The sequence below is a fragment of the Epargyreus clarus genome, unplaced genomic scaffold, assembly GCF_041222505.1.
Source record: "Epargyreus clarus isolate Ecla_fem2 unplaced genomic scaffold, WU_Ecla_fem_2.2 ptg000027l, whole genome shotgun sequence".
Classification (NCBI taxonomy): domain Eukaryota; kingdom Metazoa; phylum Arthropoda; class Insecta; order Lepidoptera; family Hesperiidae; genus Epargyreus; species Epargyreus clarus.
The window spans coordinates 12,722,774-12,744,732 of record NW_027332234.1 but is presented as its reverse complement, the minus strand read 5'-3'; the positions used below and the strand labels follow the sequence as shown (position 1 = coordinate 12,744,732).

General features: G+C 36.1%; 1 protein-coding gene across 1 annotated transcript in view; it reads left to right on the top strand.

Annotated features, from left to right (window-relative positions):
* Positions 1–21,959, top strand: part of Snoo (Sno oncogene) — a 101,350-nt gene extending 79,391 nt beyond the window's left edge. The window contains exon 2 of the mRNA XM_073088832.1: positions 19,939–21,959. Coding sequence (XP_072944933.1) covers positions 19,939–20,433 — 495 coding nt within the window. The 3' untranslated portion in view covers positions 20,434–21,959. The remainder of the gene's footprint in view (positions 1–19,938) is intronic.

Here is a 21,959-nt window from a genome sequence, read left to right as displayed (position 1 = left end):
AAATGTAATCAGTTTTGACAATTGAAATTGTCACTGTCATCTATTTTAGTGTTTGAAAAATATTAAAAAATGTAGTTTTTAGAGCAATTACGAATGAAACGATATTTCTCCGCACTTTTTCTTCGATTTCGTGTTTTTGCACCACATAACTGCACATGTCGGCATTGTTCTGCGTTAATTACACCATAACAGCCATTGAATGGCTAACACATTTGTCAGCCGTTTAAGCCATTTAATGGCTTCCTTTAATTACAAGGCGGTGAGACATTTATACTTATCTATGGTGGTGGTGCTGTCGACGTCATTTGATTAGAACGTGATTAGTTGGGTTAGAACGTCATGGGATCGCGATTGTACAGTTACGCTTAAAATCTTCCCGAAAAGACGTAAATAATTTTGCCCGCTATGTTGCATTTCACGAGTGAACGAAGTAGCATGAGTGAATTGTTTAATAGATAATAATTGATAAATAACTTTAATAACACTTTTAGAAAATTCTGTCTTGAGGCTTAATGCCTCAAGACAGAATTATCTTTCAGGTTTCACGTTTCACAGGTTTCACGTTGCTTTCCTTAGCTGTTAAATTACTTCAAAATCTAGTACCTACGATTTAAACCCTACACCTCTCTAGGAAAGCTATTCGATCACATTAAACAATTATCACCCTTTACCAATAATTAAACTATCCATTTTTTACACGCCTATCCAATTTTTACTTATTTACAAAAGATCGTAATTTCATAATGTCAAATATAAAATTGTTAAATGTCGATCTTCGTAGACAAAACAACGGATAAATTATTAATAACGGGTGTATGTAAAGATAATATTTAACTAGTGCAAGTTAGCCACATCAGGCAGACATGTAAACAAAGTAGTAAAAAATAATGGCTAATTCAAGTGCCGCTCCGTTACCCACACAGTCAAAACATTACTATAAACATTTGACATGTCGTGTCGCATACAACATAATGTGTTCCACTAGTAGGTACAGTTAGCAAATAAACTAGTTGCGAGTTCTGAAATAAGAAAATTAAAAGGAAAAACTCGCTGAAACGTTTGGTGTTGTACTTATATACAGGCTAGTCCGTTCTTTTGGAACTACTACAAGGCTCAATTTGTCCAATGGACTGTCCATGCATTACATTATTTTAAAATGGAACGCCATAAAAGATTTCGCTGGAAAGTTAATAGTATAAATGTTTCATTTTGTGAAGGGGAAGATTTTGTAAAAAAAACATCGTGAGAAAATCTAAACGTCAGGGATTTCTTTAAAAAGCCTAAAAGGTGAAGTCTACCAATCTTAGCTAGCGCGGTGGACTATGGCCTAACCCTTCTTACTCTGAGAGACCCAGCAGTAGAACAATAATGAATTGACGACAACTATATTTAAAGTTCCAAAGGGTTCTTAAGGTCGGTGTAGAAAATACGAACCAATGAGAACTACAGAATATATCGAATCGCTGACATTGATCTGAACCTAAAAATTTTCTTTTAAACGACAAGTGAGATCTGGCTGACAGATAGGTTTCGGCTGAGGACACCGCCCCGTTGTTGTCATGCCTGCTGCCAACAGTTATAATTAACTGGCTTTTTCTGTTTGTGTCGTATGGTAGGTACATGGTAATATTTAAATAGTGACTGATACTGTCATATTTACTCATTGTAGATACTATTCAACCTTTGGTAATATTCAAAGAGACTATAGAATATATTGTCATATCTAAGCATTGTATATATTATGGCCACAATGATATAAAGAAGTAAAAACCTCATTTAGAGGTAGTACCTGTTTTTACCCGATTGGCGAGGGAAATGTTATTCTAGCGTGTGTATACGAGTATCTTTCTTTGACATTCCCTGCAGCATACTGCTTTACAGATTTTAACATATGTCTTTGGATTCGTCTAAATTGTGAGAATGACATTTATGATTTTGGACCAAAATTATGGCGGAATTGACACATTTTATTATGTAACGGATACTCACGATATGCGTTTTTCAATTTCTTTATTGCCGATATTTCGACCCAGTTGCATGGATTGTGGTCATGGCGAAACAGTTTCATTATTAATTATTAATTAAGTAAATTTTAGCCCACCTGATGGTATGTAGCCGCTGCGCAAATGGACATCTGTAATCGGTCATATATACTCGTACCTATATTTGACGACCCGCGTGATGGAGCGGTCACCATACCAGTCTGACGCGCAGTGGGTCCCGGGTTCGATCCCCGGTCAGACAGATATCTAAATGATGATTTACGTGTCTGTTTCTGGGTGTTTGTGTATATGTCTATGTGTGTGTCCATGGCACCCACGATACAGGGAATCCTAGTGTGGGGTTGTGAGTGTAGAAAGCGTTATTCTATCTGTTTCTATCCTAGCTGAAGTCGGCTACAGATACATTGCTATCTGTAAGGACTAAGTTGGAACGTCTCGTATACAGTACATACCTATTAAACTAAAACACAGTTCCATTTTTGTTATTAAGGCAGAAGTAAAGCAGATATGCAGTATCAAATAAAAATATTGATATAATTTAGTCTGTCACGACCCGTGCCTGACACGTGCAATGTCTGTACGTTCAAACGAGGTTATATACTAAAATTATATTATATTAAAATCTGTACCTAATGGTTTTAATAACTTATGTAGGTAGTAGGTACAATAGACGTTATTAGAAAAACGTCAAAATCCCCAATTATTATAAGAGGGAAGAATATTACTTGGAAATAAAAGATTTCGATGGAAATTTTCCATTAACAATGTTTCATTTTGCGAGGGATTATTGTATGAAAGTTTTATATTCGTTATAGCTTTTGTCGACGGTACATCTTACACGTGTCCCGAAGGCATTTACTAATTTATTCTTCGTATGAGTTGAGTATATACATGTATGTATGTGATTATCTTACTGGTAGCCTAGTCATATCAACTGCCTCTCTTGCTCGGAGTCCGGGGTTCAATACCGAGTTACCGCTGATTCTTGAAGTTTGTATTAGAAATTATCATCTTGTTTTGACGTTAAATAAATGTGGAAATGCATGCCTGAAAGCTGTTTCCATGAAATCATTTATTAATAAAACAAGACATCCGATTAATTAAAGATATATATTTCAAAATACTCTTAAATACTTCGTGAAGGACTTCTCTACTCTATCTACTTTGAATAAAAAAATTTGTTTCAATTTGAATTCAAACTCTTAAGGTTATTCATTGATCTGACATGAAAGGTGTAATTTTTTTTAACACGATTAAAAAAATTAAATGAAAATGGAAAAACACATACTATAATAATTGTTAGTTTTATTTTTCTGTAAGTATTGATTTTCTTCATCATATCTATACACAAACAAAGTGCTGCCTGAGACTCGAACCTTGAAACTCCCGATATTGTAACCAGTCTATCACTTACAAATCTCGAAATAGGTAAGTAATTCGATTACAAAATGCAATGAATCATTTCATAACAATAGTTCACCAGCTCTTTCTCTAACGCTTTTAACGTTGTCAGTTTGTCAGATGTTTGTCTTGGAATACCTTCAAAGTGCAGCTAATGGAACTTGACAAGCTGGTGTTCACAGCTCACAGTATACGGATTTAGGTTAAAATTCCGGAGACCATTACAGTTTGCTAGCAAACATGCCGTTTAAGTGTTTGTTTCACAATTGTAAGCTTACTTTGACCGACTCAGGCGCGGTCGCATAAATTTTTTGGGGGCTGGGGAAATTTGGTTCAATTAGAACACTTTTTTTCTAACGCGTTTTAAATGATTGATGATGATTGATGATATTTGATGATTAATGATAATTGAAGGTGGTAGAAGCCTTAGTGGTACGAATTAAAAATTCATTAAAAAAACATTTTAAAATTGTGAATCTAAACCCTTCTCAAGTCCCCTTGAACACACACAACAAATTTCATCAAAATCAGTCCAGTCGTTTAGGAGGAGTTCAGTGACATACACGCGCACATAAGAAATATATATATAAAGACTACACAATCATAAAAAGCATCTGAATACTTAAAGAATCGTTCTATTTCTAAAGACGGTCTTATCACTGGCGCCTTTCCCGAGCACTGCTTGAAAAGACCAAAATAGATAATTTGGCGCCTTCATTGTATTTTTTTGTCCCAATTCAAAGAGTCGATGTACGATAACCTATTTGGTTTTTCTTAGTTACCATAGACAATTAGGCTTTTGTCCACAATTACCCTTTTTCAACATAACAAAATTCATTTGAGGTTTTCTATTTATTTCTATTATGAGATGGGATCTTGGTCGTACAACCATTTTGACAGCGACAAATTAATAAATAATAATAATATTTCATTAAGGTCTTATTTATTAATTATTATTTAAATGACGTGAAATATTCTTTAAATATATCACATCAAAAAAACATCTCTCGGACTTAAGTATGCGCGATTTTCTACGTACATATATCGTGTTTTTAAAAAAAGAATCATAATTAAATTGCCTGGCAAACGTCATTATTTATATATTATGTAGTGCTAACTTCGTTAGTTAATTTACGTAACAATGCTGATAAACGAAGGCAATAAAATCAGGAAAGTGTCTTCATTTGCATTATCTTTCATTTAACTCTCACTCCTCATTAATAATCAATCTATCCACTGTTTTGCCTATCAAAGATCGAAGTTTGCATCAGGTACTTCATACGAGACTGTCAAATTTCGATCCTTGGTGGATAAAAAATTAAGATTGATTATTAATTCTGAAGCTACAACACTAATCCGTTGAATATTCCCACGGACATTCGACTACAGCAACATGCTTAGTAGTCACCATTAAGATTCTTAAACAATATCGTACATTAGCCAATCAGATTAGTATCGTGTTAGATGACATTTACACTGACCACCGTTGACATTTTGGTTAAAGTGGCTTGCTTGGGAACCGATACAAGATGCTGATTTGTTATAACACGGTTCTTTTTTTAACGCCATATTTAGACCATAGGCTGATAAAATTATTCTTTTACTGAGAACTATTTTATTTAAGAACTCATAAGCGTGTACTTTTCTTTACGAGTGAATCAAGTTACAATTAATTTCCTAATCACAGATCCCTCGATTGAGAGGCCAAATTTTAAGTTTACTAAGCTATCACTGCCGTTACTACCAAACATACACAGTATCATTTGTGCCCATAGATTAGTAAAGATTACTTACTCCTAACAAGAAAATGTACCCAGTTTTGAGAATTGAAATAGTTGCGTAAAAAAGTTTTGCCATGTCTCCGTGCTAAAATGTCCCTAAAATATTTGAAATAATTATTTATTTATTATGTAAATTACGCAGTATTCGTTATTTATTCGTAAATTTTCTCTAAAAATGTTTTTATTTGTCAAGAATTCAAAAAAATAACTTACTAATAAGCCATTTGTGGCTTCATTCAATTTCAAGGCGGCGAAGTATCTTTACCAATCTATGTATTTAGACCATATACCATTGATAAACTTCTTTTTAACTGAGAACTATTTTTTTAATAACTCGTAAGCGTGTATCTCTCCTCACGATATTTTCTTACCGTTTAAGCAATATATAATTTATATTAAGCAAATACTTGATTTAAAAATCACAGATCACTCGCTAGAGAGCCTAAATTTTTAAGAACTAAGCTATCTCTACTACGAAACATACATATTTGTGTCATGAAATCACATAAAGAGAAAAAAGTAAAAAGTAGAGAAAAAAACATAGTCTATGGGTAAGTTCTTATTTTTTTTACGTTAATGGTTACTTAACTGATTACTTCTTTCTTTGTAAAAATAATGTTGTGCAAACCTTTAATTTAAGTGCATATAACTGTAATATTGTGAGTTTTTATTTTTATTTTGTATATTTTCGCATAATATGTACTTAGTTGGTATGCCTGTAATAAATAAATAAATAAATGGTCTTTTAAATTCTTTGTTTATTTTTTTAATTTAGTTGGCCTAGAATAGCTAATTAATTAGCACGAATTAATTACAAAAATAAGTGTATAAATATGCTGAATTTAGTTGCTTAGTACGTCAGAATTCTCTAGAATTGTACCAATATATTGAACGGCGTAGAGAAAGCGGCGTAGCGTTGAATCCACTCGCTAATACACAAAGCCATTGGTGGAAAGGTGATACAAATGGACGTTTAGGGTTACCAGGCTCCAGCCAAGAACCTGGACATCGAAAAAAACTTCTTAAACGGTGGTGATTGATAAAATAAATCAAGTGTCTATTTATATTACGATTTAAGAGATAGACTGATACCATGACCATGTGACAGACTGATAGACGGACAGACAGCGGAGGCTTAGTAATAGGGTGCCGTTTTTACCCTTTGGGTACGGAACCCTAAAAAAGACGCTTTCTTCACTCACAGCCCCTTCTAGGATTCCCTGTGTCATGTGCCATGAACATAAACATAGACGAAAACACAAACTCAGACTCAAAACAGGAATCTATATCTAAATTCATAATTTAGATATATGTCTGGCCGGGGATCGAACCCGGGACCCGGCGCGCCAGACCGGTATGGTGTCCGCTCCGCCACGCGGGTCGTCAAATTATCCTTTGTGGTACGCCTGCGAAGGCACCACCTCTACACCTTTTTACACGCTTTATACGCTTCACTTGTATGTTTGTCAGTAAGTAACTCCGTTTTTCAGTAGAAAGAGATCAACATACATCCTTATCTTACCATCCATATATGAAAGAATCAGATAGAATACCGAAAGCTTTTTAGTTGATTTTACCATAAAAGCGTGTTTTTTAGTTTTTTGAACTATATGTATTCTGCCTAATAACGGCAGTATTAAGCGCTGCTATTGTGGATTGGTTCCGACTTAGTCCTCTGGGGTAGCAACTCATCTGTGGCCGACCTGAAGATGGAAGCCAATCTTATCTGCGGTTGATTACTGATGTCCATTCATTCGTCCAACGCAAAATTGATCTAAGGTCTGTAAGGCACAAGCATTCTATATTTTCCCCAGTGGGGAAAGACCAGGCCCATCAGACGGATATGAAAAGGACTACTATATCCAGCGAAAGTCAGACACGTTGAAATCCTACATAGATATATGATTACTCACTTGATTACAGTGTGTCTGCTCGCTTAATGTAGTGAAGGTGAATACATATCAATTAATCAGAGAATCGATACTTTTGATAAAAAAAATAGATATTTCGAATGGAACTCAGTTATCAAATCTTTTTTGTAGACCAAATTTTGGGTAGCACGGAAGACTAGTGATGTTTTTTCACCTACACATTTCAAAATGAAAAGTGAAGATCGATTTTAGAAACATTGAACCTTAATCCTCTATTTTGTGTATCGATTCTTCCGACTTCCATTCCATTCGAAACAAAATCGTTTTTATTCGGCATAATCCCATCCCTAGCTCAATGTCTCTTTGACTGTCACTGTGGGTAGCATTTACGTACCGAATCAAAAAGTCAAATGCGCAATCCGGAGAACTGTACACAATAGTAACCTTTAATCCAATGGCTATAAATATGAAAATCGCGTGGCTTTGTAACATGATGTCGTGGTAAAGGCTAGCGCACATGCGCACATGTGTGAAACTACATACAAGTTCATACATATGCACGAAGCATACGCTTGTGTTTTATAACAATGAAGTACTCGTTGAAGGTGGTAGAACCCTTTGTGGTTCGACTCCAGCGGCACCACCGCCACACCTATTTCTACCTAATAACAGCACTGTTAGGCGCTGCTGTGTTCTGGTTTGAAGGGTGTGGTAAGGGAGACAGACTTTTCGGAGGCGTTCCAACTTAGTCCTCAGGGGTAGCGGCGCATCTGGGGTCGACCTCAGGTAGGAATATCTAATCCTATCTGGGGTTGATTACAGATGTCCATGGGCGGCAGTAGCCACTTACCATCAGGTGGACTGCATGCTCGTCTGCTACTCTTATATTATAAAAAAAAAAAAAATCCTCGTAGCGTACATGCAGTCCATCTGATGGTAATAGACAACTGTCATTCGTAGACGTCTGTTATCTACGTTACATAGGATTGAAGGCCACCTGAGGGTAGCCACAGATACGTTGTTACTCCAGAAGATTGGAAGATCCAACTTTTCGCCTACCTAATCGGAACTTGAAAACTGCCTGCTGTAATTGCCAAATTTCTATATTTGCAACGGCAAAACAATGGATAGATTGATTTTCACTAACGGCATATAACAATATAACAAATAAATGAAACTGATACTCATTGACATATTATCTATGCTGACATCGGATGACTTCTTGACTTGCAGTTTGCTTGTTTTTACTTTGGCGTCTTATAAACTTTCGATCAGGCTACGTGTCCTGACGCGAGTTTAACATTTTTTACCCATCACAAAAAATGCACAACGCCGCTCAAGAAGTTTTCACTTCAAAAAAACGTCAACACCAAACATAGTACAATCGGTATAATATTACATAGTTGTATAGCACGTTACCATTGTGTAGAGACCCTATCCGCGCATCAGTCTTAAGGCAGATCGTTTCCAGAAAGCTATTACGGAGGTAGCCTCAGCATTAGTGGTTCTAAGAAACCTTAATGCCTGAGAGCGGCAGAATGTGCTGTCCTCAATAAGTAGCTTAAATGAAGCTTTTTTACAAAAAATGCCGGCTTTCTAACCGACGTAAAGGCCTTTACCCTGTATTTTCCGTTTTTACGCAACTGCAAGGAATTTTTCGCACCTATTTTTGTATGTGTAATCCTTATTTTAATGCGTAATCGAAACAAATCCTTTATACGAATATGTGGCGTACATAAAAGATTAGGCAGAATAAGAATTAATATGGGGATGGAGCGCAAAAAGAAAAAATATGTACGAGTATAATATGCGTTACAAACATAAAATACATTCATTATTTACTTTCATACTACTTAACATTGTAGAACACATAATGTGAACACAATAGCCTCGGATAAGTATGTCTCCCTTACCACCTTCAAACTTGAACACAGCAGCGCTTAACACTACTATTAGGCAGAAATAGGTGGTGCCGCCGGAGTCGAGCCACAGAGCGTTATCCCTTAAAAACATAAATACTAGAAGAATCTACCTGCGTTTCACAATAAAACATTTATTGAACAACTCAACAGAAAAAATTGTTCATTTTATTCGGAAATTAATTTGGGGCCAGGGGGCCTCCACTCCTTTGTTGCCCCAAGGCCTCTAGACCTCTAAATCCGGCCCTGAACTCAGCTGTTAATGTATTAGGCAGAAATAGGTGTGGCTGTAGTATCTCGAGTTTCGAACCACAGAGGAATCTATCTTCAAGTTACCGTAAATGAAGTTAAAACCGTTTTTGTTTCTCCCCTCAATGCTTACCGATTTTCTGCTAAATCGATGCGATATACGAGCACGTGTTTTTGTTTGGTGTAATACCTTCTCGGAAAGGGAAAGGTGTTTGACAGTTACTGCACACTACAAATAAGTAAAACTGTGTACGTATGTTTTCATCATCATCAACCCATTATTGTCCCACCGCTGGGCACGGGTCTCCTCTCATAATGAGAAGGATTAAGCCATAGTCCACCGCGCTGGCCAAGTGCGTATTGGTAGACTTCACATACCTTTGTTTCTTTTTTATAAATCTCTCAAGTATGCAGATTTCCCCACGATGTTTTCCTTCACCGTTTAAGCAAGTGATAATTAATTTCTAATACGCACATAACTTTGGAAAATCAGAGGTGCGTGCCTGAGATTTCAACCTCGGACCCCTCGATCGAGAGGCTGAGTTTCTTAACCACTAGGCTCTCACTGCTATGTTTTCAAGTTAATTGCAATTTTGTAAGCTTTTCATGAAAGCCGCGACTCCGGCGGCAGAACCGCCACACCTATTTCTGCCTAATAACAGCAGTGTTGAGCACTGTGTTTCAAGGGTGTGGTAAGGGAGACATACTTTTTCGAGGCGTTCCAGTTCAGTCCTCGGGAGTAGCGGCGCATTTGTGGCCGACCTAAGGTACGAATATAATCCTATCTGGGGTTGATCACAGAAGTCCATAGACGGCAGTAGCCTTACCATCAGTATACTACTTCTAAATATAGGAGTAGTAGTAGTAGTAATTTTATAATAATAAAAAGGAACAATCACTACCTAAAACTAGGCATTCAGCATATAAGACTACTGTTAGTTTGTTTTCAAACACCGTAACCGCACGACGCTACAACGCTATACATAATTCATACAGAGCTAGAACTCATTGATTACCCAACGGGCGACGTACTACCAAATACTACAATGCCACTACAAAGGCATCTAGCCTTTATTGCATCGAAATAGGGGCTAGAGTTCGGTGAATGGATCCTGAACGAATATAGCTCTACCGCTCTCGACTAGGGACTTGACGTATCGATACTTGCTATCGAAAACTTTGCCTTTCGATAGTATACTTTTGTACTCGATACTTTGTATTCAATCCTTTTACGCAATGAGTACAGGTATTGTATCGAATCAATTTTAGATATTACCTTCCTAAAGCCTGCATATTTATGGCAATGTCAGGCCATATAGTGTTAGACAAAATAATGGCGGGCCGTATTTCGGTATTGGTCGACGAAAAATTAAGACAGTACAAGGCAGGCAAGGAAGGCAGGTAGAAACAAAAATAGTCCCTGAAATTTGACGTCCAAAAAACATCGTCATGAAGTTTCCATCACTGTATTCGACTCATAATTATTATTATTATAAGAATGACGCCTAGGTTACGTATGGCATTAGTCCCTAAGAAAACTAGATACTTTTACGATTACGATACTTTTTCTCGATACTCATGAGTTCATCGATACTTTCTATCCAATACGTCCCTGCCCTCTTTGGGTTGAATTTTGCTCGATATATTGTGACCTTGGCGGGGTGGTTTGGGGTGTAGTCTGCCACCGAGGGTGTGATGCGTCGGCGGCTTACGTAATAGATATTTTTATACGCCGAGCCAAGAATTGCTTCGAGTACAATTTGAAAATCCATCGTGTTATATTTTTTATGGTTTCTCTCTCAAAATACTCTCTTGAGACGCACATTTACTTAGTTATTTTTGATACATTTGCTCATTGATAATGTTGAATTCGAAGTTTAACTGTTAGTAGGTTACAATACAGATAAATGAAAGTAGAAAATAATGGTTGCTAGAAAACGACCCCTCTTAAGTTTCATTTAGGTGATTTTCCAAAAACAATTTCTTCATGATAACCTACACTTCCCATTTTCTTTTATACTTCTATAGTCTATACCTCAAAACTCATAAATTTAAACGTTTTTGTGGTTTTAGTCAGACCACGTACTCTATCTACAATCGCTTGAGCGATACGATAGTTGCTAAAGCTGCCAATTTGGGGGCTGCTGCCGCTTGGGCGACCAATTACTTGCTGGTGCTTTTTTTTCATATTATTCGAAAAATATGACCACAGTCGAATGCTTATGTGTTTATTTAGATGCGTATGATACTAAATAGGCGGCATAATCGACTCCGGCGGCACCATCGCCACACCTTTATCTGCCTTATAACAGCAGTGTTAGGCGCTGCTGTGTTCCGTTTTGAAGGGTGTGGTAAGGGAGACAACTTTTCCGAGGCGTTCTAGCTTCGTCCTCAGGGGTAGCGGCGCATCTGTGGCCGACCTTAGGTTGTGACCTGAGGTTGATTACTGATGTCCATGGGCGGCAGTAGCCACTTACCATCAGGTGGACTGCATGCTCGTCTGCTACTACTATATCATAAAAAAAACTTTGAAAAATCAGAGGTGCGTGACTGGGATTTCAACCTCGGACCTGTCGATCAAGAAGCCGAGGTAACCACTAGGCTATCACTGCTTACCGGTAGTATTTATTGTAATGTACCTGTCAAACCAATTTCATAGTAATAAATCTTGTCCGCGCCGGCATAATCCAATTTCGCTTCTACGAATTGAGAAACTAATTTAATATTTGTTATTTGAGAATGTTATCACAATTCGGGGCTTGAGCTTCCGCGAACTATCGTTTAATTAATTTTATTTTATTTTGGATCACTAATGTTAATGAAAAATGAAATGTTTTCAGATCATGCGTAAAAATATAAACTAAATTTGTAATTAAAATAGCGGGAAGACCCTGGGTTGTTACAATAATAATTGTTTAAAAAATCAAAATGGCGTCTTTAGTGGCAGCAATCATGTTTATCAATTTTCAAAACATTTTATTTAAAAAAGTAGGCGTTGTTCGAAACAGATGATCCTAGAATCTTTCGTATGGAAATATATTTTTTTCTTTTTAATATAAATACTATTGATTGATTATAACTATTAGTAGTTTATTATTTATAGTTTTGTATTAAAAACCAAAAAATAAAAAAGCGGTATGAATGAGTCAAAAACCATCTGTTTCGAAGAATTACCTTCCAAAAATTCCATAAACAATTTTATTATATTTATGTTCCAAGAATAGAGCGGTAATAAATAATTAGTATTACGCGAGTATATTTTATTATATATATGTTATCTGTGACGAAAAAAGCAAATTATCGTGAAAAGATTATTGCGCCTTGAGCCCACTTCAATGCCAGCGTCATAACATTCGTATCTTATATCCTATATACCGCTTATCCTTGACAATAAAAGATAAACTGGGAGTTTATAATATTTGACTCACATATTTCCTAAAACTATTTAATGTAGTTTTTTCAGGATAGTGCCTGAATTTGCAAATGAAGTTCCATATTGTGTTACACTTAAACATTTTCAAACGTAAACTTTATAAAATTTAAGAATACGATAGTCGATACATTATGCAAGATAGCCAGTCTTCACAACTATGTAATTAGCCACTGAAACCCAAAAAATATTCACGCTAGAAAAGGGTGTAGCGTTGGTAAAGTTCTGACATAATCCGCTAGGGGCGCTGATTGGAAATTGTACGGGCAAATACGTAAACAAATACCAAAACAGTCCTATTTGTCGAAACGTAAAAACTCATGGTAAGGGTACTGGTAACTATACCGGCTCTACCACCTTTCATAAAGCATTTTCAAGTACATGACATTTGCAGTTACATCATTGTAATTCTACCTAATGGAGCGATTGTGTCATAATCATAGTAAATAATATAATATAACAAAACATTTTATTACCTTTATACAGTTAATCATATAATTTATTATACCTATAGTAGAATGTCTGCGAATATTATTAGACGGCGGGGCTATATACTCTTATTATCTTGTCACTAAGGTGAATGGTAAACTGATAACAGCCACATACCACGATAAAAATATTGTTGGTCTGATAAAAATGTTATCTGGCGAGACGAAAGGTAATAAAACATTTATTACGTATAATACAATGCTTCAGTATATAATTTACTAGCTGACCCGGCAAACTTTGTACCGCCTCAAAATCTATTTATCAAATATATGTCATATAAAATATAGCCTATGTTACTCGTGAATAATGTAGCTTTCGAATGGTGAAAGAATTTTTAAAATCGTTCCAGTAGTTTTTGAGCCTATTCATTACAATCAAACAAACAAACAAAGTTTTCCTCTTTATAATATTAGTATAGATAAAGGAAATTACAAACGGATTAAGTATTTTATTTAAGTGTGTAGGTAACTTTCGCCGCTACTGTAAATTAATTTTAGAACCAATATTTTATTTCTGGCTACATACATCTATTTTACTTTTATTTTTTTCGATTATATAAAGGTTAATATTACGTCAAAGCTTTATAATATTTAAGCTAAAGATGACATTGTAATACTAATAACTCAACAGATTCTATTATTGAAAAGACAAATGCATATTGGTACTATTTATTTGTGCATTACAATTTATATTCTTACTAGCGACCCGGCAAACGTTGTGTTGCCAATTTGCCATATAAATAAAAAAATGTTAAGGGCGATAAAACTCTTATCACTTAGGGTACGAAAAATAAATAGTAGCCGATTCTCAGACCTAGGTACTGAATATGTATATAAAATTTGGTGAAAATCGGTAAAACCGTTTCGGAAGAGTACGGTAACTAACATTGTGACACGAGAATTTTATATGTAAGATTAATATACCTATAGATCAACTCATTTCACTATTTTACTCCGCTAGTCTCTATAGAAGGAGGCCATTCGACTAGATTTTGTAATAAACTACTTCTAACAAGCTGCTTGTTTACGTCTGGTTAAAATGTCGTAAACTATGCGAGATCTCGGAAATTCTCCGCATTTCTCACGAACCGCTACTCGTATAAAGGCCAGACACGTAACATTATCAATTCGGCCGATTCACGAGGTGCGCTATAAAAGTGTAATGGCAGCTGAAATGGACTATTCTTCGTGAGACACCGATTCATTCAAGAATGCCGTCCATAAACACGTCTGGCGGCGTAATCGTGTAATGAACGCTAAATCAACACAGTTTTAATTAACCGTTAAATAACCGTTGATCCGTCTGTAGCGTAGTAGATGTAATACGCGCGAGAATTCGCGCCATTTCTTGCGCTGTCAAAACAAACATTGATTCCCGCGCTGTTGACAAGACAGCTGTCATAACTTATTAGTTTTTTTTACAAAACGCAAAGGCGTCTTGTTTACTCTGTTAACGATAACAATGTATGTTGATTGGCGTTTCTTACTTAGATAATTGTGTAAGCTTTCTATTTTTAATAAAATCTATAAAACATTTCGTTCAATATATATCACACGTTAATATAGGTACTACAGAGGGCTTACCTACGTAAGTACCTAGGAAAGTAAATAAGTAAGAGGTAAGAATATAGTTTATTTTTGTTCTGTTTTGCTGAACATTTACTCGTACATAGGTGAAGTAAGTAAATAAATAACAATCAATTAAACTGAAGAACTCGTTGTAAAGAGAAATAGGAAATAATCAAGGGTTTCATTCAGACAAGATGTTTACGTGAATAGCACGGAATTATATTTGCGGCTCGCACGAGCCACATGACGCCGGCCGTCCGGCGCCTCCATTTGCTTATTTTCATCGTCCTACACAAAAATCTGAACAAATAAATAATATCGAAATGAGATCGAGTTCCGTAATTTCAAAATAACTAACTTCCACAGTTATTTGTTCAATAGTAAACAACATTTTTATATTTTTCGGTGCGTTCAGAAAAAGGTGGTGTCTTTTTGCAAAGAACCAGGTTGTATTGTAACACACACACAGATGTAACACATAATTTATTTGTTTTACTTTCGTCAATTAGTCGCTTACATAGTTAACATTTAAATTAACGCATAACAATAAGTAGTTAGGTATATAATTTTATTTATTTGGGAAAAAATCATCTTCGCTGTGTAGCTATACATTAGTAAAGATTACTCACTCCTAACAAGAAAATGTACCCAGTTTTGAGAATTGAAATAGTTGCGTAAAAAAGTTTTGCCACCCCTCCGTGCTAAAATGTCCCTAAAATATTTGAAATAATTATTTATTTATTATGTAAATTACGCAGTATTAGGTATATATTCGTAAATTTTCTCTAAAAATGTTTTTATTTGTCAAGAATTCAAAAAAATAACTTACAAATAAGCCGTTTGTGGCTTCATTCAATTTCAAGGCGGTGAAGTATCTTTACTAATCTATGTGTGTAGCTATAAAAAGAATTCGCACAACAAAAATGCAGGCACGTGCCGGTACAAAAACAGTCGCTAAATTACTTGCAAGTAGGCCACAGTATGTCAGCCCACACAACCACTCTAGTTTGACCCCTGGAGACCCATTGACCCGCGTCTCGCCACCCTCGACGCTGTGGGCGCGGGGGGCGGGGGAGGTCTGGCAATGTAGCCGTCACACGTTCAGATGAGCATGGTACACGGTTCTCTCATTACCAACATTGTTCGCTATCTACTATAATACGCTGAGATTATTTATTTTTGGCTATTTGAGCCGAGCAAAAAATATAACGTCTTCGAAGTAGAAATAATGTTATCAATTTTATGATATTAGTGATATGTAGAGATATACTTTGATGTCTCCACCTCTATAGGTCCTTTGCTACAAAATGGCGGTGATTTTTTCAATATTTTCACGTTTATGTTACAACCACCCACCCACAATGACAGGCTGATGTTTATGTAAAAGTACCTTACGTTTTGACTTATCTTACCGAAAATTAACATTTATTGTATGTATGAACATAGAGGATAACAAAATGTTACATAACAAATAGTAATTACCTATACAAAATTATGTTACGTAACAAACGTAAGGACAATAATTAAAAATAAAAACAAAATAAAGGCTCCCATAACTATAACGTTCTTTATACAAACATTTATGTAAAATATGTGTAAAATAATGATTAAATAATAATCAGCCAAGCGTGAGATGTAGAGAATATAAACGACATAAGCCTATTTACTTATTTCGACAACAAAAGCACGTATTCCTTTTCAGGATTACTTTAATTTAATTAATTTTACGCTAATAGGATCGCGAAACGTAATCGCTCCTTTAATCCGAACAAGTACAGCGTACACCACTCAAAGGAGGATTACGAACTACTATGTACCTACTCAATTTTGCCGCTTAATCCCTCTTGAAGCTTAGTGTTGTGCTGTAACAGGGGACAGATAATTAAAAATTAATAGTGTTTATTATTATAAAATCTGTATGTTGCTGTATTCTGATTCACACGAGAATCATTCAGATTTATACGAGGCATTACTTACGCCCTTTATTAATATTCAATCTATCCTATATTTTGCTTAACAAAGATCGACAATTTATTCACAAAATTCGATAAAAAAATTAAAGATAGAGTATAAATAATGAGAAGTCATGGTCGCAACACGTCTGTGACCGATCTCAGGTCACAGAGAGTTCTTATAATTTCATCAACTCCGGATATGATTAGATTCCTACCTGAAGTCGTCCATCGATGCGCTGCTAACACTCAACACTGCTGATATTAGGCAGAAATAGGTGTGGCGGTGGTGCCGCCGGGGTTGAACCACAAAGGGTTCTACCACCTTCTATCTAGCATTGTATGAATATCCTTGTGCAGCTGTAGCCACTTACCATCAGGTTAACTACATACCTACTCATTTGTTACATTTATAATACACTAGCTGTATTATAAATGTAACATACACTAGCTGTATTATAAATGTAACAAATGAGTAGGTATTGAGTAGGTAGGTAGGTAGGCCCGGCAAAGTTTGTACCGCCTCAAAATCTATTTATCAAATACATTTCATATAAAATATAGCCTATGTTAGCCTGTTATATGAATGGTGAAAGAATTTTTAAAATCGGTCCAGTAGTTTTTGAGTCTATTTATTGCAACCAAACAATCAAACAAAGTTTTCCTCTTTATAATATTAGTGTAGAAAAGCGAATATTCAAAGTACAAAAATATCAAATTCTATTTCTACAAATAATCTGCCTTTATCAGCAGCTTAAGCGCGCGGTTCTAGGAATAGATAATAAATTGATTATTGATTTTGTTATGATTAATTGCGGGGTGTATGCGTGAAAGAGAAAGCACCGCGATTTTAATATAAGTGAAAGAGACAACAACAGATCTTCGCTATGTTCAATGTCACTTGATAGCTTGATACGTATGTCATTTGCATGTCATTAAAAATAATGTCATACATTATGTCGTTTTAGCATTGATATGTTTTGTTTATATCTACGATTTTTTTACAATAAAATACCAAAAAAGTTTGAAAAATCCAAAAGTGCACGACTCATAATGCTCATTTAATTATGAAATATAAAAAAAAAAAAAACTTAAGTCGTTCAAAATTAATTGCCGAAAAAACAGCTGTAGTAGGAAGAAGGTACTGCACAAGCGCCCCTGGTGGAATAAATGTACATTGATCAAAATTATCCAAAAACTTACAAACAAAAAGTGCTATAAACCGTAAAAAAGCACTAAGCACCAAAAAGTCTCAAAAATGAAAAAAAAACGCTATTTAAACATCTATGCATTTGTTCCAATTGAAGTTACAAAAAATAAATGAAAATGATTCAATAGTTAATCTAATAAAAGAAATATGACAATCGTATTATAGCGACGCTTTAGATGTGTTATAACTTTTTTATGAATAAAACCGTAAGTATCTCTCTGTCTAACAAGATGGCTGCATTGCTAACCAAAACTTGAATGAAATCTTGGTTCGCTAATAATAATGATAACGTTTAATATTTGATAGCAATGTTTGTTCATTCACCAAAATAATATATATTTTTTTCTAAAACTACCCAAAAATACTGAACACTTATTATTCTGTTTTTAAATAGATTGTAAACAAAGTAAATTGCGAATTATGCGTACCTACTGCGCAGTAACGAAACGCACGTCATTTTTAACCTTAATTGGGTGCACCAGGGTGAGGCCGTCTGGGGGTCGTCTGGGCCCCACGACCTACATCGGCCCGCCGGCCCGCCGCCCCCGACCCCCGACCCCCCGCGACCCGTCTGCATTACGTAATGTGATTCACTGGCTCAATGCCGAGATGTTTAAGATATTTTCGCGTTTGCTAGGACCTTAGGATTTAGGCTGTCTGAACTTTAGAGGCGCGTGGTTTATACTTAAGATATACATTGCAGCTAAAGTTAGAAATAATGTACGAATAGTTGTGAAATAACCTGTGATTAAATAAACAGTAAAATAAACACTTTCTACACTCACAGCCCCACACTAGGATTCCCTGTGTCGTGGATGACACATAGACAAATACACAAACACCCAGACCCAGAAACAGAAATCTAAATTCATCATTTAGATATCTGTCTGGCCGGGGATCGAACCCGGGACCCTTTGCACGTCAGACCGGTATGGTAACCGCTCCGCCACGCGGGTCGTCGATTTGCAGCCTTATTGCCTAATTTGGAGTCTGAGTGGCCACTGAGTCTGAGACACTGAAATAAGATGACACACATAAAATTATACATCATCGGCGTAACCAATAACTAATAAGAATACTTTTTTACTCTGTGGTTTGTATCGTTAAATTTAATATAGTATCGTATGATATCGAACACATCGTAAATATTATATCATATTAATTAATTAATAATAATTTAAAATATTTTTGTAACGTAACTGTCAAGCGTAACCGTTTCCGTTACAAAAATCGTTCCACCAACACCATTCCTGTAAAGATTGTCGCGTCTAAAGATGTAAAACTTTACAAAATATGGTCCAAGACCCCACATAATGCCCTACATTACGTTATTGTAGCCATTTCTGCTATTATCTAGGCGCTGTGCTGATAACCTTTGACGTAGGCGCTACAACTATGAAAAACAACTTTATTTGTTTTACTTTGTTTACATTTACATACCGACTTGCAGTACACTCGTACCTACATTTATTCATTTATTTATTATCTCAAACGAAATCCTGTTTTTTTTATAATGTAAGAGTAGCAGACGAGCATGCAGTCCACCTCATGGTAAGTGGCTACTGCCGCCCATGGACATCTCTAATCAACCCCAGATAAGATAAGATATTCCTACCTGAGGTCGGCCACAGATGCGCCGCTACCCCTGAGGACTAAGCTGGAACGCCTCGGAAAAGTCTGTCTCCCTTACCCACGCCCTTCAAACCGGAACACAGCAGCACCTAACACTGCTGTTATTAGGTAGAAATAGGTGTAGCGGTGGTGCCGCCGGAGTCGAACTACAAAGGGTTCTACCACCTTCAAACAATATTTTTATAAACTGTGGAATTTGTTTATTCTGATTCCCAATTTGCAGTAGAATATATTGTAATTATTTATTACATAATAGAATATCTATTCTATTAGAATATATGAAGTAATACATATTATATTAAAATGTCGTCAGAGACGTTAAGCTGTTTGAGTTCAGCCTGACAACGTAAACGTTAATTAATTCGAAGAAAATCAATAGGAGCATTACTTTCCATAATAAAAGTGTATTAACGTATCTATTACTCAATTTCAGGTGGTGGAAACCGTGGTGTGCAAGCCGGAGCCACCGGAGTCGCCGCCGAAGAAAGTTCGGGGGGAGGATTACGGCTACGCTGTGTACATCGACCCGTACGTGTACCCGCCGTACCGCGCCGTGCCCGCGTTCCGGCCGTGGGGCAAGCGGGAACCTGTGCTGCAGAACCCAGAGAGGGTAGTGCGGGTGGCGGACTGCACGCGGTTCGAGCGCGACTTCCAGCCGAACGTGGCGTTAAAGCCGCTGACGCCGCCCGTCGATGACGTCACGTCGTCGACGTCACCGCCCCCGCACACCGACCCCGAGCTTGCCGCGCGGCTGCTGGACGCGGAGGCGAGGCTGGCGGAGCGCTCGCGACAGCTGGACGAGCGGGAAGCGGAGCTGGTCCGACGTGAGGCCAGGCTCGAGGAACGCGAGAGAGAACTCCAGCGGCGACAAGAGGAAAAAGCGGAACGCGCTGCGACGCCACGCGAGGACCCCGCGCCGCCCTGTTGATTAGTGATTTACGATGAACGCTAGTGACATTGCGTCTCCAGAGTACAAAACGTTCGGTGCTGGACGTGTGAGCCGAAACATTTCGGAATAACCGTGTAAATAACCTTTTTAACCGTCTACTGCTACTGGCAGTATCTGTTGTGATTTTAATGTTTACTTCGGTAAATCGGTGGAAAGCGATCGCCGTACAGAAGTAGGGCGATGTAAACAGGTGTACATAATATAATCATATCAAGTACAGTTTTGTGAAATTATTACCTAGTTGTTTTCTACATAATTTACAGTTTTCTTGTAGACTCTTGATGTGTGCCATTCTGAAGGTACTGCTGTTACCTCCGTATAACCTCAACTATGCTTTTTCAATTAATAAAATACTCACGTATGTTATAGTAAAATAGTTGTAAACTACAAACCGTAAGCATAATTTATACAGGGTTATTTTTAAGATTTTACGTACATGAATCTATGCGGGCTCACTCGGTGTATCTTTGTTTTTTGGTCCTCCCATTTTCTGACAGTAAAAACTTTTTATTCTTGTAACAAAACTGACCAGTGGGTGTAAAGATACCTTAATACGTCAGCATTAATTTTTCTGCATAATATGTTTAAGTTGCAAAAATGTGAATATGCTAAAAATATGTAAAATTTACGTTTTACTCGTTCAATAATTATTCGTTTATAATTAATGTTGTTGTACTCAAGTCTTAGTTAAAATATCTGATTATTTTTTGTATTTTACCAGTCTCCTTAATAGTATCCTTAATTCAGTTTTGTTTCTAGAATAAAAAGTACTACTGCAATATCAACGTACCTTTTATAGAATATGTCATAATAATTCTTCGCATTTTCTTTCGTTTTCATACTAAATAACTCTGTATAAAACCTCAGCAATACCAAATAATAATGATTAAAACATACAATGTATGAATCCAATATGAACCCGTATAAGAATCTAATATAAATCCATTTAAGTACCTTCGTTATTGAAGCAAAATCGATTTCGATTTACGCTTTTTAAAAAAAACAACATTTTTATAAACTGCGGAATTACATAAGATTTGTTTGTCGACGAATTCATATTTATTATTAAATTAAATAATTGGTGTGTTCTCAAATTCACAATTTGTTAATGTGTGTCTTGTTAATATTATGTATGCAAACAAATTATTAAGAATAATCGATGCAATTAAGAAATGAAATTTATTTATTGTAGATGTCGCTACATTTCGAACCGCTGTGTTAGTTCTCCATATTTCTACAAAAAAAAAGTTTTTGTAGTAAATTTTGTCTATGTCAGTACTTTGGGTCTTGTAACTATTGTTATTAATAATGTATCGAATATTTTTAATGATTAGTTAGCATGTAATAATATTGACAATACATAGATTGTCGTTTGGATGTATACAGACTTATTCTTGCAATAATGACGTAGGTACACCTTCTAAATGTCAATTTCACTAGAAGATATCTTTTTTATAGTAATAAAAACTATTTTTTCAATAGTTTACGTGTGAGCAGAATTTAAA